The sequence below is a fragment of the Artemia franciscana genome, chromosome 9 (assembly GCF_032884065.1).
Source record: "Artemia franciscana chromosome 9, ASM3288406v1, whole genome shotgun sequence".
NCBI lineage: Eukaryota > Metazoa > Arthropoda > Branchiopoda > Anostraca > Artemiidae > Artemia > Artemia franciscana.
The window spans coordinates 50044893-50066076 of NC_088871.1; the positions used below are offsets into that span (position 1 = coordinate 50044893).

The 21184-nt window shown below is 34.5% G+C and overlaps 1 protein-coding gene across 1 annotated transcript in view; it reads right to left on the reverse strand.

The window, feature by feature from the left end:
- Positions 1–20107, reverse strand: part of LOC136031518 (peroxidase-like) — a 104161-nt gene extending 84054 nt beyond the window's left edge. The window contains exons 1-2 of the mRNA XM_065711188.1: positions 19763–20107; positions 2360–2567 (exon numbers count right to left, since the gene is read on the reverse strand). Coding sequence (XP_065567260.1) covers positions 2360–2567; positions 19763–19798 — 244 coding nt within the window. The 5' untranslated portion in view covers positions 19799–20107. The remainder of the gene's footprint in view (positions 1–2359; positions 2568–19762) is intronic.
- Between the last annotated feature and the right edge of the window lie 1077 nt (positions 20108–21184).

The window sequence follows — 21184 nt, forward strand, 5'->3', positions numbered from 1 at the left end:
TTTTTTTTTATTTAATTTCTGAACGTTTTTGAATTAATGCATGTTTGGTTTTGGCTCTCCGCACATAAATTATTAAAATGAAACTTGTATATTAATTCTTTTTTTGGCTAAATGGCTTTCTCTTAGTTTTGATCAGACGATTTTGAGAAATAAGGGGTGGAGAAGGAGGCCTAGTTGCCCTCCAGTTTTTGGTTACTCAAAAAGGCAACTAGAGCTTTTAATTTTTAATGAACGTTTTTATTAGTAAAAAATACACGTAACTTAAGAATTAACTTACGTAACAAACTTTCATAACCTTATATTTTTATTATGTATACGAGGGGGTTTGTACCCTCGTTAATACCTCGCTCTTTACACTAAATCGTAAGTTTTGTCCCAATTCTTTAAGAATGACCCCGGAATCAGAAAGGCCGTAGAATAAATAGTTGAAATTACTAAAAATACTTTAGCATAAAGAGCAAGGTATTTATCTCCTCCTAAATACCTCGCTCTTTATGCTAAAGTATTTTTAGAACCCCTCATATGCGTAATTATCTCTGTTCGTTTTAAGTTTCAACGCTACTTCTTCCTTTCATTTGAAAATACGTTTTCATGTTTATTTTTCATTGTTTTCTTATAGTAATGCTAGAGAACCCTGCGCCCTTTTCATTGAATTTTTCTTCCCCCATGACAGATTCCTCCAAGGAAAGATCCTCCAAAACAGCCCCCTCTCCTCAGCCCCACCCCCAAACAAAATAAAATCCCCCTGAAAACGTCTGTACACTTCCCAATAACCATTACTATATGTAAACACTGGTCAAAGTTTGTAACTTGCAGCCCCTCCCCCAGGGATTGTGGGGGAGTAAGTAATCCCCAAAGACATAGTTAATATGGTTTTCGACTATGATGAACAAAATGGCTATCTCAAAATTTTGATCCGTTGACTTTGGAAAAAAAATGAGCGTGGGAGGGGGCCTAGATGCCCTCCAATTTTTTTGGTCACTTAAAAAGGGTACTAGAACTTTTCATTTCCAAGTCGACCACTTGGTCGATACGATGACCCCTGGGGAAAAGAAAAAAAAAACAAAAAAAAAAAACAAACAAATAAACACGCACCCGTGATTTGTCTTCTGGCAAAAAATACAAAATTCCACATTTTTGTAGATAGGAGCTTGAAACTTCTATAGTAGGGTTCTCTGATACGCTGAATCTGATGGTGTCATTTTCGTTAAGATCCTACGACTTTTAGGGGGTGTTTCTTCCTATTTTCTTAAATAAGGCAAATTTTCTCAGGCTCGTAACTTTTGATGGGTAAGACTAAACTTGATGAAACTTATATATTTAAAATCAGCATTAAAATGCGATTCTTTTGATGTAGCTATTGATATCAAAATTCAATTTTTTGGTTACTATTGAGCCGGGTCGCTCCTTACTACAGTTCGTTACCACGAACTGTTTGATCTATTGATATCAAAATCTCGTCTTTTTAGAGTACTTGTTACTATTGAGCCAGGTCGCTTCTTACATACATTTCGTTACGGCGAACTGTTTGGTAAAACATACATCTGCTAATCTGCACAAAAATGGAGGAAGTAGCGGGATACTAAATCCTGGGAACAAGATTTGTCTGATGCCCCCTTCCGTTGTAAATCAAACAATTACATTTGAAAAATCAGTGTGGTCATTTTGAACTTGCCCCCTCCCCACCCCCGACAAGCTCTCTTAATGAATTTTCCATTACATGTATACTTTTTTTAGAACATGACAATACAAATATAATATAAATAAAACTGATTTAGCCAAAACAGATATAAAACTGTTAAAAAACAAGTTTTCAAATAAAGTTAACATATGACGTCACTACTTGCAATGAACCAATATTATCCTGTATTTAAAAAGTTGTCCTTTCATGGCTCCCTCCCCCGCTCTTTATGTTAAAGATGTCTATCATTTCCCCAATAAAGCATAAGTTAACATTTATCGGAAAGAGCAGGGTACATAGGGGAGTCATGTATAGGATATTTCTGCCTGTCTCGAGTTTGCAGTCTCCTTTTGCTTTCTTTTGAATAAACTACTTTTTTTGTAATATATAGAACGACGAATGTATGTCTACCGAGGAGGGGAGGGAGCAATTGGGTATCCCGTCAAAACTGGAAGATATTAAAAAATATATAAAAATAAGAAGAAATGGAAGGGAATAGGAAAGGTCCCATTTCCCAAAAGGGAATGTGTTACTAGGACTCCTAGTAACACATTCCCCTTTTAGGAGATTCCCTCGCGGTGGTTATAATACTCAAATACCCGTTTTGTGTTGCTGCTGCGTTTGACGATTGTCATGAAACTCAACCATGAAAACATTCATAGTTTAAAAAAGTCTTACCATCCATAGACACTTTCGGACAGCAGATTCCAAAAACACCATCCGATAATGTGCAAGGTTCTAATGCAATTTCTAGCCCAGTCCCAAAGTCTGTTTGGCACTGAGCAAGAGCTGTACACAAATCACCATCTCCTGAACACAATGTGGATCCTCTCAAGTTAGTGTTCTCATCTTCCCCAAAGATTATTTCTTGAGGTGATATTAGTAACTAGAAAATGAAAACTATTTGTTATAGCACAGAGAAGAAAAAAGTTTAATGTTAAGAAATATTGTGATTCAAAAACTTTTTGTTCTTTGTACTAGCTAAACAGTACATATAACAAAAGCCAATCAAGTCTTGTGTTCGTTTTACTGGCTTGAAATTTGAAGTAGTACCAGGGATAAAGACAATAACAGCTTACCCTTTCTATAATACACTTAGGGAAAAATAGGACTGGTTTATGAGAAACAACTCAGAAAAAATAAACAATTCAGACATTAAACCATATTATTTAGTGTGTGGTCCAGTATGGAGGTATATATGGGCCAGTAGCCTACCTTTTCTCATTTGGTTGAAGGATGTAGCGAACCCTTAAATCTAGAAGATAACTTTTTAATATGTTTTTAGTTAGTTATTTATCATTCAATCATAATTATTTTCATAATAGGATTTTGGACTGTCTTCATAAGTTAGTTTTACTCGTTCCGGAAGCTAATTCTAGTATTGAGGACGGTTAGAATTAGAGCAGATAGTGGAGCATAGGTTCAAGTTAAACAGTCGAAAATAATATAAAAGTTTTATCTAAAACTTAACTCTAACATTTTTTTAATAGCATTAAAAACAACTGAACTTAATGAAGAACCAAATCTCAAATGCATTTTTGGAAAATGACAAAATAAGGTTCGTTTGGATAAATTAATCATATTTTTAAATTCTTCTATTTTATTCAATTGCCTTTGGTTTAAAAGACATTTTAAAGGTTATCTATCATTTTTTCTGCTGTGACTTGCACGATATTGATATTTTGTTTGCTTTAAATAATTGTTTTGTTTTTCTTCTTTGAAAAGGCGTAGATAAATTGTATACCCGACAAAATTTGTCATTTATTAGTAAATTAATTTATTTGATAAACATCCAATTATATTTACTTTACCTCAACTTTTTTTTCATTCTCTTTTGAAAAGCTACATAGGGATCTTTTTCAAGTATATTTACTAAAACGTTTTCTGAATCGTCTAAAGGTCCAGACAACAGCATAAATTCCTTTGAGTACACCAATAGCGTTGTAAGATTAACAGCATCTGCACCATTTTTTTGGTTTGCAAAATTTCTAATTCTTCTGTTTTCTGCATTAATATCTTCTTTGTTACTTTTAAGGCATTTTATATTAATAGTCCTTTGTCATCAGCTCTAGTCAATGTATTGTCAGGTGATTGATAAATTTTAGTATACTTGCTAGTATCTTCGTTTAATTTCAGATTGTTGAAGGATTTGATCTTTTATAATTTCTTGTTTAACGTAGAAAGGTTAACTGCATCTGCACCATTTTCTGGGTTTGCAACATTTGTAATTCTTCTATTTTCCACATTTACATCTTCTTTTGTTATTTTAAATTATTTTGTACAAATAATCCTTCACCATCGACTCTAGTCAACATATTATCAAGGGATTGATAAATTTCGGTTAATCTATTAATATCCTCACTTGAATACTCATTTGTAAGAATTTGCTGGTTAACAACTTTACCCTTTAAAATGTTTAAAATAAGTTTTATATTTTGTAAAGTAATAGCATCATTGTTTGATTTTGTATCACCTAAGTTAATTAAGCACTTAACCTGTAAATCAAGACTACCATTATCATTGAGTAATCTACTTTCACTGTTGTCTTTACTGGTTTTATTTCCTAAACTTCTAAACTTATTCATTTATTATACAAATAAATTTATTAACCAATTTTATTATTTCGTAACGGTATGTAAAGTTCTTTCTATATTTTAAAGATTCTTCATTTGGTTTAAAATAAACAAGTAAAAATCCATGACCCTTTGTAGCATGATTAAAATAGTTAAGAAATTTATCTTTTTTAAGTCAGATGCCTGATTTTGTCTGATTCTAACAATATCATGGATTAGAACACTTGAAAAATGCAAAATAATTACAAATTAATCTTATGATCTTAGGGGTATCAAAATAGCTTCGAGAAGTATACAGCATTGATGGTTTTCGTTTTCAACCTCTCACGAATAAATCTTCAACGTTTTCCTGATCCTTTTCTGTTACAAAATCTTCAGAGATTACTAAATTCGCCTAAAATTACTTGCAAACAATATATTCAGTCCACTTTTTCCGACTAAACAGTTTATAGTTTGAATTAAGTCTTAATTTTTGTCTTCTTTGAGATTAAGTAAATTCGGCAAATTCGAGCAATATAATTTTTAGCCAGAGGTAGTCAAGAGCAAAATAACTTAGCAAACAAATTCCCCAGACCATAGCCTGTCATTGACCGAGGACCTTGTAATAGTCCAATTCATTACCCAATCGTCGTTCTCTAAGAGTAGCAACACAGACATCAATATCAGGACAATCGGAAGTACTCTTTCTATGAGCCATCTACCTGAATGGGTGGAAAATGGCATGTAAATACAGCCAAACCTTTTTTTTTATTGCTAAAGGATCGCCTAATTCACTTCTTAATGTTAACTGATGGAGTTCCAAATATGAAGTGTTAACAGGAATATATTGAAGGGGATTTATATTGTAAGGGTGAATGGGCTCGTGAGTGGTTTTTGTTCAAGAACACGTAGAAGGTGGACATTGGTATTAAAAACTTTCGATATCTCAATAAAGTATGCATAAAGAAATATAAAATTATCCGATGACAAGCCGGGTAGATAGTCTGCAAAAATACTACATTTCATTCCGCTGATAAAGTACGAACTACTTTCAGCCATTTCATTCTTGATCGGAGGGCTAATGTAAACCCTATCATGTTCCATTGAATAGTTAAAGTGGGAAAGAAGCATTATTACGATTAGAGATCATTCTATTGATTGCACGATAAAAATCTTTCATTCTAATTCTTTGTATTATAGGGTGGGATGTAGATATACATCAGATATAAGTGATTGTATTCATTCCTCTTTCTCGTAATACACTGGCAAATCGTTTAGTCTAACTTTTATATCATATGTACGATCTTTTTTCAGAACAAAACATGTATTTAAATTGATTTAATTGAGTCCAAAAATTGATTGTTTTATTCAAATCATCATGGGAGGGGGTCAGAGATATTGGACATGAATGTCTCATAGAAATTATTAGGCATTCTGACGTCTTCAGCGGCAAAGAGTTGTATCCTAGCCAACGAACAAGCAATTCTCTCTTATCCTTGTGAATTCGACTCTTTAATATCTTTTCAATTTGATAAATTCTACTTTTTTTTACTTTTGTAATTCCCACTCATAAAAACCGCCAAGAATCTCTTCATCTTCGTATGAAGATGAATCTGTCTACAGGTATAGACAGGTTTAGTATCTAAGAATTTTGAAAGTTTAAAAAGTTCAGTGGACCACAATTAATTCCCCTTTTCAAAAATATTACTTGTTCTATTGATTTTAACTATGTAATCAGCATTTAATCTCTTATCTTTCCATGCCTTACATTGAAACATTGTTTAAGAAAAATGTCGAGTGTATCATGGTCCCCGCGATGAACTTTAAAAGGCCTAAGATTGAACAGGGATCGATGAGGTGTTAATTATTAATCAGCATGTTTTAACCCAAATCTTGAATAAAAGTAGGAGTATTTTTCAAAGTAAAATAATTTGAGATTAAAAGTCAAATAGTTTTTATCAGTCGTTCAACCAATGAAGCATTAATTGGACTACGACTAAGATAGAGCACTGTATTAGATTCTAAATAAACCTTTTTTTTAAAATACGGATTAACAAATTAACTACCTCGGTCTGTTTGAATTTTCGTATAACAATCTTCATATTCATAGCGACTAAAAACACTGATTGCAAGTAAAATAAGCTTGTATGGACTATTGTGACGCCTTTGAATCTCTTCTAGAGTCAAAACATCTGCTTGTAATATATGCATTGGGAAAAATGCTTTAGTGTTTTAATAATGACTACCACGAAATCTATGATTTCGATGAATAATGTAACTTAGTTAACTCCAAAATACTCCGTCGCTAGCTTCTTTCCAATTCTAGTGACTCGAAAAAGTGATTTCGGGGAGCTAGAATTTCCTGTTTTGCCAATAATCTAATAAACACGTTTCAAATTTTGAGCCATTTTAGACATAAACATGTTGTGAAGTGCCCACTACACTTTTTATACTAACAGGTGATGCACTGATATTAATACGCCTTCACTTGGTACCTTTTAATAGTGAATTATCACCCCTACTTAGTGTACAAGTATTTACCGAAAATGATTAAAGATCATCTTTTGATATTTGAGCATATTCGCTTAATCTATTTTATTCTCAATAAAATGTTTTGGTAAGTTTGATAACTACAATAATTTATATTAGTGACTGTCAAGTGATTCCAAAACTTTATGATTTGAAATCAAATCCGATGTCAAATCCGATGTCAAACACTTGCTAATTCTTTAAACAATTTTTTTTCCTGTTTTTGTGGTGGTGGTGATGTTGGTGAATTTTGTGGTTGATTGTGATCAATGAAATTTACTTTAAACGGTTTTTCACTGTAGGGTTTATGCCTACCCACCCGTCGAAGGGCCTCTCGAAGCGAAATCAGTTTTTCATTGTTTGGTAATTGTCTCATTGTTAATAAATTTACTAAGATTATCATCAAAGTGCTGTTTTCATGAAAGGGCAAGTAGGATTGGTGTCAGCTTGTAGGGTTTAGCCATTTTTCTAGAGAATACTGCTTATAAGTCTTACGATTATTGACAGTAACAGTGAAAAGAGGCTACCACCCCGTTGGAGAAGCCGTTTTTCTTTGAAATCTTTTCCCTTATTTTTGCCAACTAGGGCCCGTACAAAAGAACGAGTTTGCTTAGTCTGTTGCTCAGCTACTTCCGGTAGTTGAACATTGCTTTCAATTAAATTTAAACACAGCTCTGAAAAGAGATTAATTTATTCATTGCCAATGCAAATCTGAGCATAGCCTTCCTAAGATGTGGTTTTGAATTACTTAGCACAGAAAATAAATGTTTGTTTTCATGTAGTTTCATCAGCGTTTCATCAGCAACAGCAACTAGTGATATTTTTAGTGTTCACCGGTAAATATACGAAAATGTCATTGTCAAAACTTTAAGTGACTACACGTAAATCCTCGGATGTGTTTTGACTAAAATCAAATAGAATATAACCTTAGGCTTTAATTTTAGGCTGATTGTATGCTGAGATTAGAAATGTTGGTTCACCGGAATATATCTGTTGGTTTAAAGTTATGAAGGATCTTGAATCACGATCCACTCTGTAGATGATATAGCACGTATAATTCAAAGCAAGTGATCTCATAGATATGCTCTTATGATTGCGATGGACAACAGTAACTAAAATTTTTCTTAATGAGATCGGACCGTCAATAGTCGCAACATTTCCTGAGGCTATTCTTCAATGAATTCAGATAATTCATCAATAATCAACCACGAGTTTTGTTCAGTAATATTACAGACGTCAGGTTCCCATATGAATTTTAGGTGTGGTGCAATAATCTTTATTTTATCACAGGACTCTTATCATATGCTAATGCAATAGCAGATGTTTTTTTGGATATTCCAAAAAATTACTACGATTTTGAATTATTTTTATTAAAACTGACGTTTTGCCAGATATTAATGGTTCACAAAAATGATCTGAAAGAAGTTTTAAATTGATAAATATTACTCTTCTTGCTGTCAAAATGTAACTAACCAAACGTAACTTCAGTCTACTGAATATATATCTATGTTCAAAAGACAAAAAACAAACGCACTAAATGTTTTTAAGAAACAACGTATTTACATAAGCACTTGGGAATAAAAAACACTAAAAACATATGAATGTTAAAAAAGCACTTTTACACCCCTCCCCAAAAGGTAAGGGTAGCCTTCCAGATGTGGCCTAAAGGTGCGGAAGCCGTTGTGGTGGCCAAAGGCTGGGATTTGGCCAGACCGGTGGTGGTTTAAGAAAAATAGTATAATATTAAATACTTATTTAAAATACAACAACGGTTCCACTTTGCACAAACACGGGACGAACTTATATAAATATTACATGTAAAAACACTAAATATAAAAAAGCACTGATGAGCTGGAGACTGAGAAAAACTTTTGGGTTAGAAAAATTGATCTTCTCCCCGCCAATTATTGAATTTTCTCCAGACCGAGACGATGTCTATTCTCCACGCATTCATCCTGGTTCGAAGTGTGATAATTGACCGAGTGGTAGTACCTTAACTCCGTCCGCGCATACATAGACCCTGTCAGATATAGCTGACATGTTATTTTTTTTAAATTGTAATTGTATAGTTTTTAAATTTCAAAAAGAGAATCACCATGATCTTCACTCTTGGAATTAAATTATTTTCTACATAGTTTCTATAAACACTCATGTCGAAATTCTCTTTTAAAAAGTGTGTACGCACACCTTGCAGACTTTTTTGATTTCCTCATTATGTGTTCCTACACAGTACATGTAAGGACCTGTAAGCCTATCAATGGAAATCAAGTTGCTCCTCGTTATGGATTTTATCAATAATTGAGCCTGACGCTTCACTAGATCTAGGTGAATGGATTCATCCCAGCTGGTGTAGACCATTTGAGAGGTAGTTTTTTCACCATTTTTCAAATCTTATCGTAAATTGTTATTCTTAACTTTTAACAAAAGCGAAACGGCATTTCTGTAATAAACTTGAAATTGCCCCTCCCCCGGCCATTGGAGCTTACACAAATTGTAATAAAATTCCATCGTGAGTTATTTGGAAATTTCTAAAATTGTGCTACCAGCGGCAATATTTTTATTTAACCCTATAATTTTTTCGATTTAAAAGGCCATATTGGAATCTATGATGGTGGGAGATGTGAAATTTGAACCGGCAATGATTCAAGCACATTCTTTTGGGTCGTTCACAACGACACCTATTGCGTAAGTTCTCGCACATCTAACCGAAGGCTGAATTTAAAATGATTTGGAAGATTTATTTTCCAACCTTCTTTTTTAAGTCAGGACGTTTACAGACAAAGGTATCAATAAACGTCTCCATATATGGCTTTTGATTAAATTGGAGGTCTTCATGAATCTTTCTGACCCTAAGACCAATGAATAGCATCCATCACAAAAATACGTGGTGTAGAACAATATTCTGTTTCGGATGAAGGTCGGCAATTAGCTTTTGTTTTGAAGGTGTCCTTTGCATACCCCCATCCTCAACCATAGAAATATTATTGGGACTATCCCTAGGCACCGGTTTGTTTACGCAAAGGAAAACCAAATCCTTTCCTGAGTCATGAAGTTCAATTGGTATTTCACCATCCGTTTCGAAAAACCATCTTTACGGTCCATTCTCCTCAACAGTGGCAATGTCGGGGAAAGTTGAATCATGAGTATTGTAAATCCATCTGTAATTTCCACACTGCAAAGAGTAGTGAAACATGGCCAACGGACGAAAGGAGTTCATATCTAGAAAAATCGTACCCAACTTTTCACTGGTGCGTTGTACAGTCGGGTCGGTTTTCAGGATACAATCTCCGTGATAAACATACCCTCCCGGCATGGATGTCTCTACAAATAAGTGCTGATCCACGTCAGTGATTAACCCTACTTTCTCTTTACTGATTATAAGAATTAAATTCATCACCGTATGAGGATTTGAGAAAAATAACCCAAATCTAACCCAAATTCCTCACAGATTTATCCATGTTTTTGCTTATAAAATGCAACAACGTCTATACATCACTTACCAGGTGCATTTTGCAATAACCTTGGCCCAAACTTATTAGCAAGTTCTTTGTCGCCAGTGGTGTATTGATGCTCGTGAAGTGAATTATAATTCGCTGCAAAGGGTGGCAATTTTTCCTCACTTAGCCTCAAGGGGGAGCTGTGGTACTCATACGGGCTTATGCCTTTACATGTCAATAAATAATACATTTCTTCATCTGCAAAGTGCTATTTAAAGAGGGTGAAACCATTAAAATCGTCACTTTTCTGTTCTTGACGTAATTGGCTTAGGGATTTGGGAAAAAACTATAGGAATATAAAAAACAGATTTTAATTCAACTGCATGTTACCATTTTCAATTGTTCTCTATTCGAATCCTATGATCAGCAGCTTCTCGGGTTATTTGGGTATGATGTTAAAAGAAAAAATACAATCTACCCATGCGCTACCTACAACTTCACCTTTTTGAAAACGTTGCAACGCTGGTAATATAAATTTAAAATCATAGATGGAATTCATAATTGTAAAACTGGTATAAAATACTCATACTTAACATTTTGATTACAAGATTTTTGTGTCGGTCTATAAAAGTCACTCCCCCCCCCTGATAAAACTTTCATTGATTCAATGGATGGAGCTATCATTGAATACTTACCCCTTTTTTCTCTACGTTTCCCCTCCTCAAATTCTGTATCGAACTCTAACACTGTAAAACTAATCTTTAGATGTTCCTTGACTTTCTCAAACAAATCTATCCCCCTGAGTGTTACAGGATATTGCCTCTTTAGACATTTAAAGTCTACTTTAGGAAACTCTGCAACTTCCCTCTCCCATTAACTGCCAAATCATCTAAATATGCCTTATTAGCGTCCTTTGGCTGGGGCTTATGGGTTGCGACAAGGACTGCATACTTGAAGCACTCTAGGCTCGTATCGAAACTATAGCGTTTTACACCTTTACAACCCTTCAAATCTTCATTATATATTACACCCTCCTTCCCCCTCCTGCCTCTTAAAAAGAATTCCTTTTAGATTTAGTTACATTTGAATCCAAACTTTCAGTAAGTAAAATTATTGATCCACTTCAATTTTCACTATAAATGTCTACCTCATTAAAAATGTTAACGACCCAATCTGAAAACACACCCCCAAAATTATGCAAGTCCGGATGAAGTGTCTGCCTTTTTGTCTGTACTTAACGTGAGTACATCTCACCCGGTTTCTCATTAAAAACAAATTATGCGATGGATGCTTAAATACTATCCCACCTTCGCGCCTCCCGAATCTGTTTTTAAAGAAGGGCTCGAATCTTGCCGTCATAGGAGTGTACTATGTCAACTGGATCCAAATGGATACTACCAACTGTAAGAGCATTGAAGGGGTTTCCAAACTCAGTTTTAAACACATAAATATTACGCCAGGCAAAACCACATAAATAATCTGGTAATACAGGCGGTTGGCTGCTTCCACTTTGTCTTTCTCCCCTCCTCACTGGTATTGTGTAGAATGGTCGCTCCCTGGTCTGCTTGCACTTTTTGAGCCTCGCTTGGTGGTAAGTGGTCCTGCTCCTACTCATAGTCCTTGCCGAGTCCGAGGTCAGCTATAAATCAATCTAAATTAAAGTTAGAGGAACTACATTAATAGGACTCAACCCCGCAGGAAAGCCCTCCTCCCGCTCACTTTTCTTTGGAGCATTTTCTATCTGTATTAGTGATTCGATATCATCGTGGAGATTGTTGGGCCCTTGAATTGCTAATAAGGTTGTTAGGTGAACCTACAAATAAAATTTAGTATTCCCCCTTTGAAGTATTTTTGTTTTCATCCTGAAAAATAATATATATTAGGCTGAAATGGAATAAATTATTAATCTTTAAAGTAACGTGTGGTACTATTTTTTTCTATTTTGCTGCTCCCTCACCAAAGAATTCCAGCAGTAACTACTCGACCACCCCGGTTAGAGCAAGCTTGGATCCACAATGTTATCCTCAATTGCTGGCATTTCGGATGCGACCTGGAAATAGAGGATAAGAAGTTAATTTCTATTGAAAGATTTATGATTCCATCCTGAAAAGAAACATATTATTAAGCTGAAAAGGAATATATTATTAATCTGAAGGCCAGTAGCTCTTAAAGCCCTCAGAACTGTTGACAGGGCCCTTCGACAGTTCCGTCTTTTTCCCCGTTAGTAAGCTGAAAAGAATTTGTTATTTTAGCTATTTCTTTGAATGGCAACAACAGTATCAAACTAAAGATCTCTTAATGTTCTACTATCTACACGCTAAAATATTTAATAAGCTTCTTGAGAAAAATCACTATCTATGGGTCTCAAATAATTGCATTTACGTAATGGCTGGTATTATCGGTGTTCTATTGTGCAGGTGGCAGTTAAGTCTCCACATTCTCGCAATGTAGGCGGATAGGATGTCCCATTTACTGACTTCGTAGGGCAGGGGTGATTGCATTATAATTGTATAAACTTCTTGTAATAAAGAAATTTTTTTTAGGTTTCCTAACAACTTGAGCCTAATTTCAACATGTCCCCCCACCCGTGAAATTTGCTTCTAATAATACAAGCGCCAAGTGCATCATCAAAATTTATGAAATAAGAAAAGAAATATCTTAGTTTTCATAATAATCTGAGCCTAATTTTAGTATGTCCCCACTTAAATTCACTTCTAGTAACGCAGTGCAGAGTCACCCATGTCCCCAAGCGTATCGTCCAACTTTATGAAATACAAATTAAATTTAATTTTTTTAAATAATTTGATCCTAATTTTAACATGCCTCCCCCCGTTAAATTCGCTTCTAATAGCCTACGTGCCAAGCAAATCATCATCCTTGTTGTAATCAAGAATAAAAAATGTAGTTTTCTCATCTAATGGTTTCACCATCCCCCTCCTCCATTAAATACGAGTTTAATAGGCCATGAGAATACAAAAAATATTGCTTAAAAATGACTGTATATCCCTTCATGCTTTTAGGGTAGAGGGACTCTCACAAACTAATTCATTATTATACTCAAAAACACGCATGTCGAATTTCTCACAAGGAATTGTCACAAAAAAATTAAATAATTTAACAAACATCTCTTAATTTTAATGAGAAATAAATATTATTTTTTCTTTGAACAATCCTTTCTTTTCACAATTGCCTTTCTGATAAAATTTGGCTATAAATTTAGCAGACAGATTTTAAAAAGCAAGCATTTTTACCAAATTATTTAATCCTTTGCATAAAGTTAGTCGCTCATGGAATGTTAGTCACCCTATACCTGACGGGATGGTATAATTTAGGCTTGACGGAAACCGGGGACTGATGATAATTGTATTCCTGTCAGAATAAATCTCAAATATCGAAAGGCACTCTTGAAATAGCAGACAGAAAATATGTCTATGACGTGAGAAAATAAAACTATTCTATCACCGATAAATCGTTTAATATGGGAAGGATTAGGGTTTTATTTGTTATTTTCATACAAAACATTATATCTGCTCTAATTCGAGCCGGATTATACTCTATTTTTGGTGGAGAAGGGGTGACCATCCTTTAATATGCATAGAATCTTACCTGCAAATAGGCTCGGGAAAAATTCCTTTTAAAAATCGTTGTGTACTAGCCACGTCGAAAGTTAGACTGATGAATTTCTACGTTTGGGCCCGTAGGTGTCTAGACAGTATAAAGGGCTCCTTTGTTCTTGTTGGAAGTCAATACGTAACAGAACTCCTTTGTCTATGTTAGCAGCATTGAAAATAAAATTCTAAACAAAGGCTTGTGTACCATGAAAAAAAAATATGTCAGCAAGTGAACATTGGCCTAAGGTCTTTTTATAACCGGAGGTCTCCCCACTTGACTAGCGGGCCCTGGGAGTTTATTCCTACACTCATTCATGCCCCTAATAGTTATTAGAGGCATTGTAATGAACTAAGAATGCGTGAAGTGGAGTCCATGGATAAAATTTCCGAGTATCCAGAAGATGCAGCTAGACGGCATAATAGCAAAATATTGTACTGGCATTTTAATCAAGAGAGGTACTAGTAGTTAATTTGGAATTGTCCCAGTTAAACATGTCCACAACTAGTGATAAAGAAAGAATTAAGGAGAGATGGTCAGAACATTTTGAGGTTGTTTTAAACCGAGAAAGAGCTGCAGGGAAAAATATAGAGGAAAATCAAAAAGTTTTAATACCTTGAATGCGAAAAAATATTTGTTTTGTGAGGAGGAACTAGCCATAGTACTAAAAGGATTAAAATATAATAAGGCTCCAGGTGCTGATAGCATGTTAAATGAGTTCCATTGTAAATAAGATACGGAAAATTATGAATGTGAATTTTGAAACAGGGAAGTACCAAGTGATTTTGGGAAAACCTTAATTAAACCACTGTATTAGAAAGTTGACAAGAGTAAGTGTGTTAATTATCAAGGTATTAGTCTGGTATTTGTAGGTAGCAAATTACTTAGTAATATGAAATTTTTTAGACTGAGAGATGCTGAAGACAAAGTTCAAAGAGAAGACCAGTGCAGTTTTAGAAAAGATAGAGGGTGTGTAGACCAAATTTTTACTCTTAGGTTAGTAATTGAGAAGTGGCTGAGTTATCAAACACCATTGGTCCTCAGTTTTATAGATTATAAGCAAGAGTTTGATTCTGTTGATAGAGCTTTAGCGAAGATCTTATTCTAGTATTTTATACCAGAACAATACATTAAAATGATTAGTGCTGTGTACGAGAATAACACTGCTGCGGTTAAGGTAGTAAATGAGGTTAGCATCTGGTTTCATATTAAATCAGGAGTTAAGCAGGGTTGTGTTCTATCCCCCTTTTTGTCTTAAAGATCGCAGGAAAGGCAATGGAAGACAACGGAGTCCAGTGCGGAGGAAAAGCTTTCCTGGACTTAGATTATGCTGAGGATTTAAGTATCCTAGGTGAAAGTGTGAGCAAAATAAATGAACTTCTAGAGGTTTTGCGAGTTCAGGGTGCTAAAATAGATCTAAAATTCATTTTAAGAAGACTAAGTCACTAAGGCTAGGAATAAGTAAAGATGAAAAGGTAACGCTGGGTAACGAAAACATTGATCAGGTGGACAGCTTCAATTACCTTGGTAACATTATTAGTTAAAACGGTGTGAGCAGTGAAGATTTTAAAAGTAGAATAGCTAAGGCTCAGGGAATTTTTTTTTTACAGTCAAAAATTTTAGGAAGAAAAAGATTATAAGTCCATAAACAAATATTAGAATTTTGGAAGCTACAGTGATGACAGTGGTCAAATATGGTTCCGAAGCGTGGGTGCTCCGAAAAGCGGACGAAGATTTCCTCGATGTTTTCCAGATAAGTTGCCTTCGGATTGTCCTGGGTACCCGGCTGACTCGCCGTATTTTAAAGAGTATGCTATACAAAAAGTTTAGCTTAACCCCGCTTTCTAGGGCTATGTGAAAAAGGTTGAGATGCCTAGGGCACATTCTGGGTAATGATATTTTCGATGAAGGGTGACAAATTGCCGAAGATTGTCCTTTTCGGTCAACCATCTAGGGCTAAACGGAAATAAGGTCTTGCGCAGTTGGGCGGGAGGATGTCATAAAGAAAGATTTAAAGGGAATGAGACATTCCTGGGAGGGTGTAAAGAGGGAGGCTTTGAATAGATTGGGATGAGGAGGGGCTTGCGTAGCTGTGTTGGCCTCAGGTGGCTTGGTGCTGCGGTGAGTCGTAAGTAGTAGTACTAATGAGACACAGTAATGGTTAACGCTTCTTATAATTTGGACTGTAACTAGAGTATATTACTTAGACATGATTGAATATGCTCAAGGCTTTAATCACTTAACTTCAATAGTCCAATACTTTAAAAGTTAAAGTATCTGATTTTTTTTTCAAATTATCAGGAACTAAATTTGTATTTACTGTATCGGATATTTAAGACATAAGAAAAGTATCTGAAACCATATGTTTTAGGATTTATTGTATCGACTTAAGTGTATAGGAAACTGTGATGCTCATTACAGTGATTTGAAAATGACCTTCATGGAAGATCCGTAAGCGATGTTGTTTTATTTAGTGATATTTAATATTTAACCTAATATTTAGCGATAATTAGGCGGTTGATCATAAGAGCAGCTCGCGGTCCGCATTTACATTACAGTTTCTTGAACTTTGGTGCAGAATCCGTTATCGATGAGCATTAAAGCAGCTGAACATCTTTTAGTTTTTAAGGGAAAATTAAAAGAGTATTTTTGTTGATTGGAAGCGGAATTTTGATTGTTGATATATATTTTTTTTTAATGATTTAGGGTGTAGGAAGGAAGACTGGTAGGTAGGTGGGGTGACAGGAAGAAAGGGCGGTAAGGGGTAGAAGGCTTGTGGTGTGAGTGCGTAGTGGAAGGGATTTTGTTGATAGATTCCGGTTAGTTATTTGCTTCTTTTGTTTCTTTTTTCTATATTAATTATTATTGTATTAAAGTTGATGAATCTGGCTACTATCTTTCCTTAAAAAAAAAGTCTGTTTGTGAATGTTGAAAGCTAAACCCAAACGGAAACTCCTTGTAATGTGTAAGCACAGGAATTCTAGGAACAACACTTTCCCAAAAAATCCATGGAAGTGACGAAAAATTTGACTTTCATGTCCTAATGTATTACATTTTTACTCAAAAAACTGAGATAAGTTTAATTTTTTACCAAATACTAAAAAAAGAAACAAATTAATATAAATAAATTCCTTTTCCTTTATTATTGATAAAGTACCAGAAAAAAAAACTCAGACCACTTAAATCCCTGCTGTTATTTGCCATTTCTTGGCATTCGATAAAGCCTTGAATAGGGATTAGGATGATTAGCTTTAATTACAAAAGCGGTCATTGACACACACTGCTTATTCGAGTGAGATCATGATTTATCATTTGGTAATCACCGGTTTAACCAATTCTGTCCGCCTAACAAAGGGCTCTAAATAGACGATGATTAATCTGGTGGTACGTAGCCAGATGTTTTTTTCTGGGGAAAAATACACAGAACAGGAAGATATTGAAACACATTGACGTTATAGATTAAATGGTGTAACCTATGTGATTTCAGGTAGGAACTGGACCCGGACCCTCTCTCCTACACACTCGCCAATTAAAAACAAAAACGCACTTGGGTTTGTATTAGATGGGTCACGTTTACTGTAACCAGACAATGATTCACACTAAGCATCTTACATAATTTAAATCGAGTTCTGACCAACTGTTAATCTGTCCGGCCCATCACAATTTCCATTGCAATTCAGAAGATTGTGACGGAGATAGTGATGGGCCATGTTTACTTTAACCACACAATGATTCACACTACGTATCTTATGTAATTTAAACCAATATATTTGAACAAATGTGTTGGTTTTATTCAGATTTGTGATTTCAATCTTTGGTAATTTTGATCGGAATCACAAATGCTTATATCTTCTCAAGCGTCACTTAGGCCTTTCAAAAACACATCTTTTTCCATGTGACAACTTGGTTTCCTTAAAAATCTATTTTTCAAACATACTCCCCCCCCCTAGGTTTTAAGGAATGCTGGAAGCGATTTTACGATGGTTGCTCAGATAAAATAAACCTTAGTCCAAAGTATGTACAAACATATTCCCATCACTCCCCAATATTTTTGTAAAATTCATTCCAGAATGGCAAAAAAAATGAAATTTCCTTTTTTTCGTTGAATCATTCAGAAAATTCTACCCGTCATTTAAAGTAGCTATTGGTATTGGAAAGTCACCGCAGCTTTAAGCCATCAGGCCATCACACTGGCAAAAAAACTTCTTCCACCCTTCCATGCTTTTGTCGGCTCCCATTGAACCAAGTTCAATCAAAGAGATCGGAATTCCACGTTTCGAAGAACTGTTCAGTAAAACTATTCTAACGAGAGTAGCAATCCTCTGATACTTAAACTGAGCAGGCTTGATGAGTTCCGTTTGTAATGGGTTGCGTTTGGCACCTCTTACCTAAACCATATTTCTAGAATGTTCCTTTAAAACTACTGGCAGACCTCTGTTTTGCAGGCACGATCCGGGTTGCAGGTAGGCCTACATCAATAGCCTGATTAGGTTATAGCCGTATGCACAGTTTAGTCATTAGATCTTAAACATCTCTTTGAACCTTGATGAAATTGAAGGCGTGATGAAAATAGGACAAAACCACAGTATATTCTTATCAAAGAGTGGAACACTTAGCATATTATCTCTTTTCTATTTGGTGTCAAAGATTTCGCCCCATGCTTAACTATGCATACTAATATCTTTTCGTATGCTTAAAACCTTTTGGTTTTAAATCCTCTAAAGGATTTAGTTATCCTTTTGCTCTGTCATAAGCGGTATTCACATAAGAATCTAGCTAAAAATCCAAGTTGAGAAACTAGAACTGTTTGCTAGTGCCAATCTATCTAAGTACAAACAGGGTTGTAAAGCTCACATTTTAATCTACTTTCGGTATGACTTTCTGAAATTGGTAAAGAGTTCTAGAACTGTTCACATCTGCACCCACCCTCATACTTGTGCAATACTTATCACTATAAATTTTGTATTTTTGTGTATCATGACCTAGATTTGCGCTTTGCTTGTATAGAATGATTCTATGTACATGGTGATGGCTAAAGCACAACAAAAAAGAGGCAGTTTTTCAAGGAGTATGAAGAATAGGGTAGAAGAGAGAAAGATCTAGAGTTGGGGTAGAGATAATAATGTAGCGACTACATTATTGTCATAAGAAGTGTTACAAGACAGAGTTTAGGCGAGCAACATTTTCTTTGTTAAAATTACCAGTTGAATATATCAGAATTAGGATTTAGGAGCGGGTCAAGTGCCTACTAGATAGCCATAGCATAAATTAATTTTGATTTTCAAAGAAGAGTGTTAACTTGTCCACTATGCGGCAGCTTGGGGATGGGTTAGGACCCTTTCTTTTCATGTGTGAACAATATGTGTGTGTATGTTTGTATGTGTGTACATACAAAATTTTAAAAATAATTTTGGTCGTAATGGTCTTAGAAAAAGTTTTGGCCCGTTTCTTCACGAGCTGGAAAGGAACTAAAATAATGGAGTCAATTAATCTCCTAAACACGAATAAATTTCCTAAACGGAAATTGTATTGTGCATACCTTTTAAAATTCTGTGGTTTACGCTATTACCACACCAAATCTATTTTTCAGTTTTTAAAATTTATTCCAGAATTTTTTTTTAACGTTTCAAACTTTAAAACTAGTTTCCCTTATATTATTTACAAAAAAAAATTACAGCTTCCTTTTGATTTTATTTTTCACGTCTATTCTATACAATTCGTTATTAAAATATAAACTATGCAAAAGTGTTCTAGCAGCTTTTAGGACAAATAATTACATATCCCAGTTAGAGGATAAAAAAAGAATAGTGAAAGTAAAATTTGTTTATAAGATACACTATTTTGCCTCGACCCCTTCGATAAAGGATCCCTACAAAAAGGTAAAGGATCCCTTCCGAACAAAATATGACTACACCTCGACAAAAGATAGTAATTAAAATAAATAGTAAACTTACGCTGAAACATAATAAGAGCCAAATGCGTAGAATCATGGTAAAAGGTTTATGCTTTACTAATGAAATCCTATCACTAATTTTTTAAAGGAGTGAGATCTGAACTCTTAATCACGAAAACTCGTGGTTCTCTAAAGATGCTCAACCAAGCAAGACAATGGTTTATTCCCGGTAGTTACTTTTGTAACTAGTTTTTTTACGATTAGATCATATTAAGGAATCTTCGAATGTGCAAGATTGGTCTCCAAGTATTAGTGCATTGTTCTATCTAATTATTTATATTCAAAACTATTATATACATCTATACAAAAAAGCAGCCTAACAGCTCAAACCAACAGAACCGAAGTCACGAAAATTTTTTTTGGCAAATGTTCGCAAAGCAAAATGTTTCTAAAACCGATCAATTTCATAAAAGGGGCTTTGCATTTAGGTTCTCTCAGTAGGAGGAGATGCAAACAAGGATATTTGTCACGGTAGGAGGGGGTGTTCTAACCAGGCAAAATCAGGCAAAGATATAATTTGAGTAAATCATAGTATCATGTAATCACGTTAATAAGAAACTCGTTATCAAAGCCATTGGTTTACTTTTTATTTTGCAAAATCTGTCACTAAAAGCTTTTTGTATAGAAAAATTCTTATTTTCTTAGAGCAGACAATTTTATTTAGACACCGAAATACACTTTTGCATTTTGTTCATTATGAGGAAAATTATTTTTGCATACAAAAATTAATGGTTTTCTTTTTGGAAATATCTAAAATCAATATCTATAAATTTTGCACATAAATCTAAAATATTAATCTAATTTAAGTAAGGGGCTACATCAAGTCCCATCATCACTTAATATTACGCATTTTTCTTTTTTTTTGTCATTAGTTGAAACAAATGTTTATTTCCACCTAAAATAATTTATTTTACAAATACATTTTGTTTATAAGCCGTTAATAAACACTTTCTACCGAAAAAAGCTGGTGACACACATCGGCCTACTATTGTCATTCACAAAGCTGCAATTATACAAGCTACTAACAACCAGATGGTTAGTTATATTTGATTTCAATGTTTAACTGCAATTGATTTTGATAATATTGCTACTGTTGAATTTGCAATGATCGATTGCAGTGTTCAACTGCATTTGCCTTCGATTGTATTACTATTACTGAATAAGTGGGCTGTAATCAGTGTACAGTTGAATCAGGCCGCTTTTTAAATAAATTAAATAATAAAAAAAACACGTTTTTATTTTACCGAAAATAAGGAGCACCATTAAAACTTAAAAATAAGAGAGTATTACGTATAAGAGGATCTCAGCCCCCTTGTCAACACCGCGCTCTTTACGCTATAGTTCGAATTTTGTTCCGATTCTTTATAAATGGTCCCTGAATCAGAAGTTTAATTTGAATAAATATCTCTTTAGAAAGTACTAA